The sequence below is a fragment of the Aulonocara sp. 'chitande type north' Nkhata Bay genome, linkage group LG6, assembly GCF_057382095.1.
Source record: "Aulonocara sp. 'chitande type north' Nkhata Bay isolate Kocher_YH1m ecotype deep benthic linkage group LG6, A_spYH_male_GT1.1, whole genome shotgun sequence".
In the NCBI taxonomy this organism is placed as follows: Eukaryota; Metazoa; Chordata; class Actinopteri; order Cichliformes; family Cichlidae; genus Aulonocara; species Aulonocara sp. 'chitande type north' Nkhata Bay.
The window spans coordinates 13,230,501-13,243,575 of NC_141349.1; the positions used below are offsets into that span (position 1 = coordinate 13,230,501).

At 40.3% G+C, this 13,075-nt stretch overlaps 1 protein-coding gene and 1 pseudogene across 1 annotated transcript; both read left to right on the forward strand.

Annotated features, from left to right (window-relative positions):
• The first annotated feature begins 1,723 nt into the window (after positions 1-1,723).
• Positions 1,724-3,491, forward strand: LOC147327415 (uncharacterized; annotated as a pseudogene).
• A 683-nt stretch (positions 3,492-4,174) lies between these two features.
• akap8l (A kinase (PRKA) anchor protein 8-like) lies at positions 4,175-12,523 on the forward strand. Its single transcript, XM_086295024.1, has 13 exons — positions 4,175-4,332; positions 5,108-5,146; positions 5,278-5,497; positions 6,885-7,485; positions 8,030-8,144; positions 8,246-8,298; positions 8,665-8,695; positions 9,080-9,185; positions 9,304-9,445; positions 9,742-9,847; positions 9,930-10,060; positions 10,738-10,833; positions 11,153-12,523. The coding sequence occupies exons 1-13, from the start codon at positions 4,308-4,310 to the stop codon at positions 11,687-11,689; spliced, it is 2,202 nt and encodes a 733-aa protein (XP_086151150.1). The 5' UTR covers positions 4,175-4,307; the 3' UTR covers positions 11,690-12,523.
• The last annotated feature ends 552 nt before the right edge of the window (positions 12,524-13,075 follow it).

Below are 13,075 nucleotides of genomic sequence, written 5' to 3' on the forward strand. Positions count from 1 at the left end.
CAGCTTTCTTGCCTTCTCTTAGAGGACAAATCTTAATTTACAATTCACTGGCAAAACGCACAATCCGATAGCAGATACGCCCCGAACTGCAACGAAAATCATGACGATGATGATGATGTGATGAGAAATACTTTATGACGACATGATCTCCCCTTCAGTGTAACGTTAAAACAAAGTTCTCAGTAGAATGCCTTTTAAAGTGCTGTGATGATATGTGGAATCAAACACAGCAAAAACTGGAGAGTTAAAATGTGCTGGAGTAAATGTCTCAGAGTTGATTTTAACCCTCAAAGTGTGATTTAAACACTTTCTGGTTTAAATTGTACTCTGTGTTGGAGTTATTTGACAAAATGTATTCCATCAGTGTTGATTTAACTCTTAAAAGAGAAAATTCTAAATACTGTAACTCTGCACAGAGGTTGGTTAAAAATGTTAACTCTGTCATTAGTTAACTTAATAGCTTTAATTCTGTATAGTTCATTTTGAACTGGAGTTAAGCCCAGCCCTCCCAGACACCCCCAGTGCGGGCAGAACAGTACTGTAGAACTACAGGGTAAGCAGAATTATGTCAGACTTACTAAGATAGTTAGAAACTTGTGCTATAAAATGTATTTTGTGCATTTTAACAATTTAAACGAAGAAAACACGCTAGCTTTTGGCGCTAGCAATAAAGAGTTAATGCAAACTGTTAATAGCCTCTAACTATATCAGTATTACAGATCACATTCAAGCTGTTAGTGATGGAAAAAACCCAAAGTAAACTGCTCAGGCTGGCATTCATGCCCCTCTATTGTTTGATTTTTTTGTGGAATTTCTGACATGTAGTTTAACATCAAAAGAACTACAGAAAAAGTCTTCAAACATGCACTGTTTTATATAGTGCGTGACTGACTCGGGGTAGGTTTCGGGTCGCAGATGCCAACAGACTTAATAAACTGATCCGTAAGGCCAGCAATGTTGTGGGGATGGAGCTGGACTCCCTCAAGGTGGTGTCGGAGAGGCGGATGCTGTCCAAGATAAAGACAATGTTGGATAACACCTCCCACCCACTCCATGACATGTTGGTCAGCCACAGGAGCTCGTTCAGTGAGAGACTGGGATTACCGAAAAGCACCACTGAACGACACAGGAAATCATTCCTGCCTGTGGCCATCTCCCTGTACAACGCATCCACTTAACACACTGTTGCTGCTACAGCTACACATGTTTCTTTTCCAACTATTTATTTATAAGTGACTTATGTATGTATGTATGTATATATATGTATATATTGTACTATTCTTAGTTAGCGTATTGTCTGTCTTGTCTTAATGTTGGTTTAAAATGGAGCACTGTAACAAAAAATAATTTCCCCCAGGGATCAATAAAGTATTCTGATTCTGATTCTGATTTTATTTTGTCCTCTTAAAATTTCAGTCTTGCATTTTTCAGAAAAATGTTGGTCCAGGTTAAGTATAATCAACAACTAAAGTATGTGAAGCTAAATAATGATGAAGGACACGACTTTCTGCAATTTAATGTAAAAGCTGTGTAGGTTATTGCTACTTTATCTTGGATAAAGAATATGTTCACAATAATATTTTAATACATATTGTAGGAGCTTCTTACATTGATGTAGATTCAGATTTGTGTTTTTAGCAAAGGTGTTGTTCGTATTAACAAATTGTTAAGCACCATATACAACAAGACACAAGTAAGAAGCAGTGCTAACACCAGAAGCACAATGAGTTTCTTTGTACCATTTTTCACAGTCATCGAGAGATTTTGCCTGCTACCTGGTGCAAACATTACTTACAAGGATGCAACAAGGACAGAGGTTGATGCAGTGACCTTGTTGGACAAGGCAACGTGCTGTTAACAGTGTTCTCCGATGATGGTGAGGCTACACACTAAAAAGTATAATCGAGCACTTTACATTCAATTGAACAAATTATTTGATGTTTTCTTTTTCTTTAGTATTTTCGCACCTGTCTTCTGCTTCTGAGTTGTCTGACTCCAACTCAAGCTTCAGCTCATGTGCCTCAACTATAATCTTAGATGAGGTCTCATGCAAGAGACAAAGAATTAACAATACTGCCACAGTAAACAGGCTGCTACAAAGCTTCACACTTGTGCTTTGTTTTTTTCCTCTCAAGTTTCTAGAAAGATTCCTTATTGCCAGGTTTTTCTCAATGTTCATTTTTCTCTTTTTTGTTTGTTTTTCATTTTTAAGAGTTAATTGAAACTGTCTTAAGAAGCAAGTCTGGTGGTGACAAAGTAATACAGGAATACCAAGCAACAAACACCATGAAGGACGCCACAAGATGACAAATGGTTAACATACTTGTGGCTCACATGATTGATAATCATGGGTATGTATTCAGTGTATGTTGTGTTCTTTATACTTGTGCCAAATAAATGCATACTAATTGTCTAAATTTAAAAAACTGAAAATCTCCTCTCGGGCACCTTCCCCCAAAAGCAATCAGAGAGGAGTATGCTTTGGGCATTGTGATGCCGATCCCCTCGCTCAAGGATCCATATGCAGACAAAGCCTATGTAAAAGTCAATATTTATACAACACAAAATTATTTAATGATGGACATAAAAATTATCTGATATTTTGTTATGAGCTAAATCTGACAAAATATGTTGTGTTTTCACTTATCCAGGAGCAGCAAGGGGTGCAGGATACATTTCTTGGCGTATGAAAACTGTCCAAAGACAGATTCGGCGTGGATCTCCAACACCACCTAATAGGGTGACAGACAGTTCTTCGGGTGGCCCAAATCTCCAAAGGACTGTGAATGTTATACACCAGCTTGATGGGGATGCTTGCAAGGAGGCCATGTCTTTGCTCAAACAACTCTGTGATTTTACAGAAGATGAAGGAGACCTTTCAGCACTGTCAGAGGCTTGTTAATGATCCAAGCAGAAGCTTCCTACATACAAAAGGACTGGTAAGTTAGAATTCATTTTTTGAAATGGTTTGGAATTTGGAGCTACCAGTTGTTTCAAATACAATTTTCTTTCTTAAAGGTGGAGCAAGACTTCACTCTCCTGCTCGATGACGACACATCCTCCAGGTTGCTTCAGAAATGGAAGACATTCTTCAGGCCAAATGCCATAAAAGAGGCTAAGAAGCTCACTTCAACACCAGAGTTGCTTCGCTTGATGCAGTCAGCAGAAGGTCATCCAGAAAATCATCAAGATGATTCTACAAGTGAGTTGTATTTTTTTATATATATATATATATTAAGGGTTAAAGCTGCATTCAGGGGCACATATTCATTTGTTTCTGTGTTTTTTAACATTTTAATTCATACAATTAAGACAAATTAAATATTTGCCCACTTTTTCTAGTTTTGCTATTAGAATATAATATAAAGTCAAACAAAGCATTGTCTGTTTTGTTTGTATGTTCATCCTGAACTAATAATCCTATAGATTTTTCTTCTTCTTGTGTATCTCTAAAAGTTGATATACTTTTGATAACTTTCAACAATAGATAGAAGACAGAAGGTTAAAAATTGTATCTCAGCAGAGTCACTTATTCAGTCTCTAAAGTGTTATTTTAACTCTGTTTTGAGAGTTAAAACATGAAGTCTGGCACAGTGTTAAATATTTTAACTATTTTAAAAATGTGGATTTAATTCTAAAGAGTGTGGACTATGTAAACCCTGAAAAAGTGTTGAAAATGATTCTGTGGGAGTCAATTTAACACTGGTCTTTGTGCTTTGAAGAGATGAAATATTTAAGATTTCCTAATCTTAAATGTGTGTGATAACAGTCTCGTCTTCTGTTGGAAGATATACACATATACATATATTAGACATTTTATTGTGCACCTCAAATGACAGCTGATGAAGATTTACTGACAATATTTATATTTACAGAAGCAAATACTCTGTTTAACATATTTTGTGTATGTACATAGTTAAGATGTTTCAATTCAGGGCAAACTGTATACCTCTGTATATAGTACACTGAGTCTTTGATTGACTGATAGATTGATTATTCAATATTAATCTCTACATTTATGGGCGTTACACTACACATGTAGCCTTTGGTCAAGACCAGGATATGGTGGTGACATTCTTCTTGCCTTCATTAAATCTATTATTGATATTTAAAACAATTTTATATTTAATATATATTCACCTTCATATTCTATTATTGGCATACCAGTGACGTAACGAGGCCTTGTCGGTCACGTGGTTTTGACGTGTCGGACTTTGCTCGATACATTTTGCTACAAGCAGCTACTCTTTTCTTGGATCTGTAGCCGCTCGTGTTGCTTGTTTCGTCCAAACAGCGCACAAAATATCATGGAAGGCAGGAGTTACGGCTCTGGTAAATATAATCTGTTTAGCTTTTGTTTCACATTTGGCTATAGATATTGATAGTTACCCAGTTAGCCACATGCTTTGTTCCCCTGAAACATGACCAGTTTGTTAGCCGTTAGCTAAGCTAATGCCGTTTAAAAAAAAACAACCAAAAAAAAACTCCCCAGCATAAGAGCCAGCCTTTAGCCGGTTGCAGCCTGAAACAAATACCTAGCTAAACAGTAGTCGTGTTGTATTTTCTTACCAGTTATTACAAAATCTGACAAGTACCAGTAGGTTTGTTTTAGCGAAAATTAAAAAAAAAATCGTCAGCGTTACGCTAGGCCCATCGGCCACGATTAATGAAACACTGCTAGCTACGCGGCCCATCTCGCTGTCGGGCAGATTGTTTGCTAGCGATGCTAACGCAGACGGCTTTATGGGCCTTGGGCGGTTTGTCACTTGCTCTGCCAAAGTTCGTTAGCTTATTCTTTTAAAATGGAGTCAATGTCGGAATAGTTTAAAGGCTAGCTGATAAAATGGCCGCCTCTGAGAAGATGCCTCTTAGTCTTTGGATTTAATTGCTGTTCCTTTCTGAACTGCACAACTCTATTAAGACAGAAAGCTTGCAAATCAATTGTCAAATGGTTATAGTTATAGCAGTGGATTCCACCTTCCTATGCTTTTGAACGATTTGCGCTATTGAACAGCTCCTTGTAATAAATCCGCACATGCTTGTGGACCTGTTAGTATAAAATTCCCAGTGCGTTTGTATTATCAGTCCATATTCTCTCTTTTTGTAGGTTACTCCAGTTGGGGAGGTGGCGGTTCTGGAAGCAGAGGTAAGTTGGTACACTCAGCCCTGAATTACTGCTATTCATGAAGCAAGTAAGTAGTGCATGTTTATTCTGTTTAATTAATTTGTTTCCTCACAGGGAGTGTGTTATTCTTTTTGCCCCACCCCCTTTACTAGGTTCTGGTGGTTTCGATATGCACGGGGGAGGTTATAAGGATTCCATGTCTGGACTCGGAGGCTATGGAGGTGGCAGCAGCCACATGAAAAGAGGGCTCTCGGGAGCATCTCTGCTCTCATCGACGGGCACCCATGCAGATGCAGTCATTGCTAAGATTAACCAGCGCTTGGACATGCTCACTCAGTTGGAGGGGGGGTTTAAAGGGGGTCGGAGTGACAGGTAACAGTACTTTCCTTTTTATGCTTCATACCATCTTTCTTAGTAGGGTATCATTCCCACACATCCATGCACCTGAATATGTGCCAAATTTGCATAACAAATTTGGCCCTCTGGTTGCTTGAGCGCATCGTCTCTTAGTGTCACGTCATGTCTGGCTGATGTCAAGTTACCACTTTGTTCTACAGTTGTCTCAGTAAATGCTTAGGCCTTCTAATAGCCGTTCTAATTTTAAAGTCCAGCATTAGGACCAATTCACACCTGGCTGCCCTCCTAGCTTGCGATTCTCCACTGATTCTGAAGAACAGTTATTCACAGTGGTTGGGGGTAAAACAAACAAAGGTATACCACTGTTTGCAGAGACTTGGAGAGTTGATATCCTTTGGAAATTGTTGAGGTTGCACCAGTAAATTGTGCTGTTTTAGTCTTTGTTACGGCATTACTGTTGCACTCAATCCTTGTTGGAAACAAGTTGCCTCAATTCCCGCTTGATGAGAAGATCGTATCGTCCAGGCTGCATTTGAATGCCTCGGCATCTGAGGATGCATTGTTTGCTCCCATTTGCTATGCTGCAGTATCCCTCATTTATTGAGAAGAAAATGATGATGTGATCCTTTAAACCAAAGACATTGTGAAATGCATGGTCCCCTGTTGGAGGTGCAGTTACAGACCAGCTTTTCCATTTGTTACAAACTGACATTGTTGCATATAAAGCCAATCCATCTTTATTGAAAACTCTGAGCATTGCTTTTGTCCCGGCTTTGTGTTTGTGTTTACACACGTTGTTTCTCTCATCCTCTGTGTGACCTAACCCTGTCTTCTGGCTTTAGGTTACTGAAGAGAGATGGGTTTACAGGTGCCCTGATAATGCCTTGTTAAGCTGAAATGTTTATTGAAGGATGCTCAATGTATTTACAGAAACACAATCTCCCCTTGAAAAATGCCCAGTATATATGTTTTGTTTTTTTTTGTATATAAACCCCTTTTCATCAGTATTTATTGTAATTGAGTCAGTTCCCAGGACACTTTACTTCTTGTGGATTCTGATGGACCATGTTCATGTCTGTTCAGGGTTTTACAGCCCATCCTTTAAAAAGGAGGGAGGCTTAAAAAATTAACTGCATTTCCCTAATCTGCAGTAGACTTGAGATTTTAAAAACAAGAGGAATAACCTTTCAATGTACCACAAGCACAGTGTTTAAGTTGTTGTGGATCATTAATTTTTGATCTAATTTGTTTTCTGAAATGAAGCTGGGAGTGACAAGAAAACATGGAGAAAGCGAGACCACAGAGGAGAAGGAATAGCAGGTGGAGAAATCCAAACCTGGCTGCCCCTCTGCCTCCCTTGCTCTCTGCTCTTCTCTACCAACCCTCTTCCTCCCTCCTGCAGGTTTGACCAGTACGAGTCATTCGACTCGCGCTCCTCCGCTTTTGCCTCCTCCCGAGATCTCTACAGATCTGGCGGCGGTAGCTATGGTTTTGGTGATGGCCGGGAGGACAGCATGCTGTTGAGTCAGCGAGGAGGCCAGGGCTTCGGAGGGGGACTTGGGCTAGGAGGAGGAGGAGGCTTTGACAGCCCCTCCTCTTCCTATGGAGTCGCTAAAATGCGACAGAATATGAGGGAGTCCTTCACCAGTCCCCAAGGAGGAGGTTCTGGAGGTGGAGGATGGGCTGGAGCAGGCCGACGTTCCCCCAGAAGGGGTGGAAGCGCCGGGGGTCGAGGAGCTACTGGAGGGTTTGGAAACCGCAGGTCAGACCCCACTCCATTAAGCGGAGGTTTGCGGGGAAGTGGTAGCGGTGGCCAGTCCCACCGTGGCCACTCTCCAGGAGGTGGTAGAGGAAAGCTCCCTTCCCTCCTGTCCAACCGCATGTACCCTGAGAGTGGGGGCTTCCAGGGTTCTACTCAAGGGCCTCACGACTTTCCTGGGAGGCATTTTGGAGGGGGCCCACGGGCTGGCCGGCAGCGAGGCCGCAAGAGACCCCTTAACAAAGTAAGTACCTCCAGCCAAATAAGACCTCCTCAGATACCTGGAAAAAGTTAAGCCCTTTCTAATTCCCTCCTTTTGTATTCTCAGTCAACTGGCAAGTCTTGCTAAACTGCCTGTGCCTGCTATTTGCTACCTAAAGCAGTTTGTCACAGATAGTGCCCAACACATATTTACAGTATCACTTGCCCTTCTAGTTCCAGAAGAAAGTAACTGCCCTGCATCCACAGTAACGACAAATCCCACATCTCCCCACACAATTCATTGCCCTGATAACTGTCCGGATGTTGATTTTTATTTTTTTTTTTTCATTAAGTAGCTTAGATAGATTTTTCCCTTTTCTTTCCTTTGCCCCAATTCTGGCTTGTCTTAAGATGAGGCTAACACTATTGATGTGGAAATGCCACGAGGAGAATATGAACATTGCCAAACATTAAGTCTAGCATCTATTAGTGTTTAATTCTAAGTTGAAGGTGTATTGTCCAGGTTTGTATTTATTTTTATTATCACTAAATGCATTTGTGTGCAAACTGATTTCTGTGTACTGTAGCAGGTGAAGCCACAGCGGGATATTCAGAAGAAAAGAAAGCAGACCCCGACATCAGGTGATGAGCCAGAGTCGAAGATGAACAAGACGGACAGTGCCGAGTCAGAGGCTACGCAAGGTACTGTTTTTGTCGACTGTGTGCTATTCTCAAAAGACCTCATTACTTGGCAGATATTTTGGTGTCTTTCTTGGTCTTATGTGTGTGCTCCGTGTTCTTAGAGCAACCAGAGAAGAACGGCGATGGTGGTGAGCCAAAGACAACAGCTGCTGCGGTTAGTGGATCAGCCTTTTGTCAACAGTGGCATTTTAAAGGTTTATTGTATTACTTTAGGATCTAATTAACTTGTCCCAAGAAATTGCTTTAAGCAACCGGTGTACAGTTTCAGATGGAAATAATAATTTAAATGTAAATGAGGATGAGGAGGTTTTACAAAACAGACAAAAAGGCTAAATGCGATGTTCTTTTTTTCCTTCATGATCAAACAATGTCACAGATTTGAGTTGAATATGTGTTGCAAATATTTATGACAGCATGACTACATCCAGCAATACACATCTGTTAAGTTCAGATGATGGAGCTATTTTTGACTTTTTTTTTTTTTTTAATTTCTTTGAGTAATGAATATTTTTCTTTGCAGGAGACAAAACCTGCTGAAGAAGGTGATAAAGGTAAGCTTAACTCCAGTGACTCCTCACTGCTGATTTTTTTTTTTTTTTTTTTTTTTTTTTTTTTTTTTTAAATTATTAGTTTGAGTTAACTGAATATTGTGGAAACCCAGCATTAGTTTTTGGGTTTTTTCTTTGCGTATAGAGGTTTCTCCAGATTCTCTGAATCTTTTGATATTGTGTTTCATTATTTCTTTAATTATTTCTATACAGTTAAATAATTTATTTACAATTTACACTGTCTCTGTTTTTGTTTGTTTTGGGGTTTTGTTTTTTTGTGGGGTTTTTTTTTGTTTGTTTGTTTGTTTGTTTGTTTGTTTGTTTGTTTGTTTGTTTTTGATTGGGGTTGTTCCTATATGTGTCTTCTGCACTCTTGCTCCTGATTAGCTGCATCCAAACTGGAAGAGAAGAAAAAGCCACAGGGCAAACAGACACCGGCCCAGGGTCAGGACAGACACCCAAAAATGAGGAAGAGACGAGGATTCCTGGAAAGGTGAATTTACAAACTCCTAGAAAGTTCTTTCAACTCTCATTTGCTGTTTTTGTTTTCAATCTCACCTGTGGCTCTTTCTGATGGGCTTTTTTCACTAAGACTTTAAATATTTTTCCAGGGTGATGTTTGCATGTTCTGTGTGCAAGTTCCGTTCGTTCTACAAGGAAGAAATGGAGGCTCATCTTGAGAGTCGCTTCCACAAGGACCACTTTAAGTTCCTTTCCAGCCAGTTGTCCAAGCCCACTACAGACTTTTTGCAGGTAACTCAAATTTATTGGAAGTCATATTTATGATTAATGAAGAACCGAAACTGAAGAAACTTGCCAATCATAGGCTTTTAGAAATGTTACAGTGCAACAAGTACTTGTTGTAAATATACTAAAACAATTTGGAGTGTGGTTAAATGGAAAAACACTTCTGGTTGAATCTGCTGAAATATTTATGCAGTGATCTTCCAGAGCCGACGCGTGATTTATACATGTATGCAAGAATAAAGATATTGGGCGAGGTAAACGTTTGATGAACTGTAAACTGAAAAAAAACCTTTCGTTTGTAGGAGTATTTGCAGAATAAGTTTAAGAAGACAGAGGAGAGGGTGAGCCAGCTGGAGAACCACAGTGCTGCAATCTGCCAGGTGTACAAAGAGCAGGACCTCACCAGGGGTAAGCAGAAACTCCTGCTGTGTGTTGAACTGAAGATGCGCATAGATTGCTCACTACAGATATTTCTCTCACGCTTGTACAGAGCTTGGAATGGAGCACTTTATGAGGAAGGTGGAAGCTGCTCACTGTGCAGCATGTGACCTTTTCATTCCCATGCAGCCCCACCTGATACAGAAACACATCAAGTCTCCTGACCACAACTACAACCGCAAGGTACAGCAGGTCTTCTGCAAATGGACTGCCCCACAAGCCTATATGTTTAAAAGTACAATACTACATTCAAATCAGTGCCCTTTTATTTTTATCGCCGTCCTTCGGGTATCATCGTTATTATTTTGGTGTGGCTTGTCTGGTTCTGGAGATATCGGCCGTATAAATGGATCTAAATAGCACGCAGTGCATCCAAAAATAATAATAATTTCAGCATCATTGAGAAAGTCCACAAATGTTGTTGTGACCAGTTTCATGTAGTAACTGTTTTCTTCCAACTACACCGTCCTGTCATTCTGCAGAATGTTTCATTTAATTGGCAGATGTAGACAGTAGAAGGAAATGATTTGTATATGAAGCTGCTTACACAGCAATGTTTGTAGGCTGTGTGAAACTGGGTCCTGATTTCTGTAGAGACATTGCTGCTGACCTTTTCACTGAAGCACTGAAGGCCAGAGGTTGGCTAATATTGATTCTGCCTTATCAGAAAACATTTACAACTTCAGACTGTCAGAAGTTTGTCCCATCCACTCCGTTTGTGCAGTGCCTTTTTTTTTTTTTTTTTTTTTTAAATGCAGTAACTCTGCGAAGTCCTGCACTAATTTTATAAATGGTGCCACAGAGCTGAGGCTATTGTTTACGATGTTTTGTTCTGACATGGAAATGTTGTTTATTTGAAGGGTATGATGGAGCAGTCCAAGCGGGCCAGTCTGTCGGTTGCTCGAAGCATCCTTAACCACAAACTCATTGGCAAGAAGCTGGAGAGCTACCTCAAGGTATGCACAGAGTCCTGTGTGGGCTTGCATCAGAAATAAATGTGATTATAAATATGCACCAACTACTTGTATGTATATATTTATTTATTTATTTGTAAACACAAAGAACAAAAGACCAGTCGTGTCAGTAAATGCACTGTTAAGAAAAAAGGAAACTTATACTTGGAAAAAATCTGATTAATAACATAACACTTTGGAGGTTTGCATCAGCTGTATGGGTTGTAGCGTGCAGAAACTGTCTGATGCAAACATGCATAACTGACCATGAGTGCAGTGGGTCAAAATGTCATTATTTTTCTCAATTCTTTTATTTCGTCAGGGTGAGAACCCGTTCACTGGTAACCAAGATGAACAGGATCCAGAAGACAGCATGGCAATGGACGTATCGGAGTTGGAGGTCACAGGCGAAGCGGCAGAGAGCCAGGCGGAAGGAGAACCTGCCAAAGATGAGCCTGCTCCTGAGGGGGAGATTAGCAAAGAGGTGGTCGAAGGAGAAGCAGGAGAGACTGCTGAAGCAGCAGCAACATCAGAAGCAGCAGCAGCAGCAACATCAGAAGCAGCAGCAGCAGCAGCATCAGAAGCAGCAGCAGCATCAGAAGAAGCAGCAGTAGCAGCAGCAGGCACGGAAGAAGAGGGGGAGGAAAAGATGGAGGAGGAGCAAAAGATGGAGGAGGAGCAGGGGAACAAGAATGAGGAGAACCAGGATGAAGAGGAAGGTTTTGAAATTGGGGAGGAAGAGGATGAGGGATATGTGGTTCATGATGAGATTGGTGAAGAGGGATTACACGGTGACTTGGGAGATGAAGGATTGGAGGCAGCAGTGCACGAAGAGGAAGATGCCAATGATCATGAATGATTTCTGCACTGTGTGAGAGAGAGAGAGTGAGAGAGTAACCTTTCCATCTGAACATCTGTTTGGACCAGTCTATGACCTGTACTGTCCAGTTTGACTGCCACATGTATTGTGGATTACATATACCTGCTCCCGTCATGTTTCACTGTCAGTCTGAGCTTGTTGTTTGAGTTTGATAAAAAGCAGTTGCACATTTTGTCTACTGCTCTTCTTCTTCACTTTCTTGCAGAGATTTACATGAAAGCAAATGTCAAAAATAGTAACTCTTGTCTTCTGCATGCATACAAAGTTAGGGGTAGACTTCTTTTTAAATATGAGAGTAGACCGGACGTGTGGTTTACCCTTCCTCAGTCTCAATGCTGAACTGATCTGTTCCCAGGAATAGCTTTGTACTCGGTGCAGACATGAGAGGCATTGTTGGACTTTTCATTTCAACATTGGCAAGAAGACACATGAGCATATTTATGAAAACGTCAAAGTAAATTTTTTTGTTGTTGTTGTGCCTTTTTGTTAAAATGTAAGTTGTTTAGAATTAAGAAATTGCGGCTATTGTAACATTGAGATATATTGTGTACTTTTTTGGGGGGGGGGGTCCAGAGTTTACACATTGTTATGGCTTTCAGGCCTTTCCCAGTATTGATGAATGACTGTTTTCCAAGCTTTTGGATAAATCTATTAGGAGGAGGGCTTTTTAACTCTGCAGGTGGGGCTGCCTGAGATGATTGAGGGGACTGTTTGTAGAATAAGCGTGCAACATTTTGAATATCATTCGGAATATTTTCAGTCGTTTTAGTTTCATCTCGGTCTGGGAAAGAAATAAACTCGTTGACTAAATCAGTTTCTTTGTGTTAATTCCTAAATAAAAGTGAAATTAACTCAGTGGCTGCTTAAAAGGTGCCTTTACTAATTTGTGGCAACGATTCAACGAGGTGCTGGAAACGCTGCTCGTGGATTTTTGATTCATAATGATGATGGCAGCTGAATCTCCTGTTACATCACAGCCCTAAGGTGCTCTATTGGATTGAGATATGGTGACTGTTGAGGTGATTTGAGTACAGAGAGCTCATTATTATGTTTGAGAAAGTGTGCCAAAAAAAATTACCCTAACACTATAATGCCACCAGCCTCCTGAAGCATCGAGAGAAGGCAGGATGGATCTGTGCTTTCATGTGGTTTACACCAAACTCCGAGCCTGTCAAAATATCACAGCAGCAATCCGCTCATCAGACCAACAATATTTTTCCAGTCTTGTTGATTTATCCTGTGCAAACTGTGACCTCAGTTTCCTGTTCTTAGTTGACAGGAGTTGCATCTGGTGTGGTCTTCTGAATAGAAAAGAATCGCTCTCTTTTTCTACATGTCTTTATTATAAGAACAATGAAACACAGT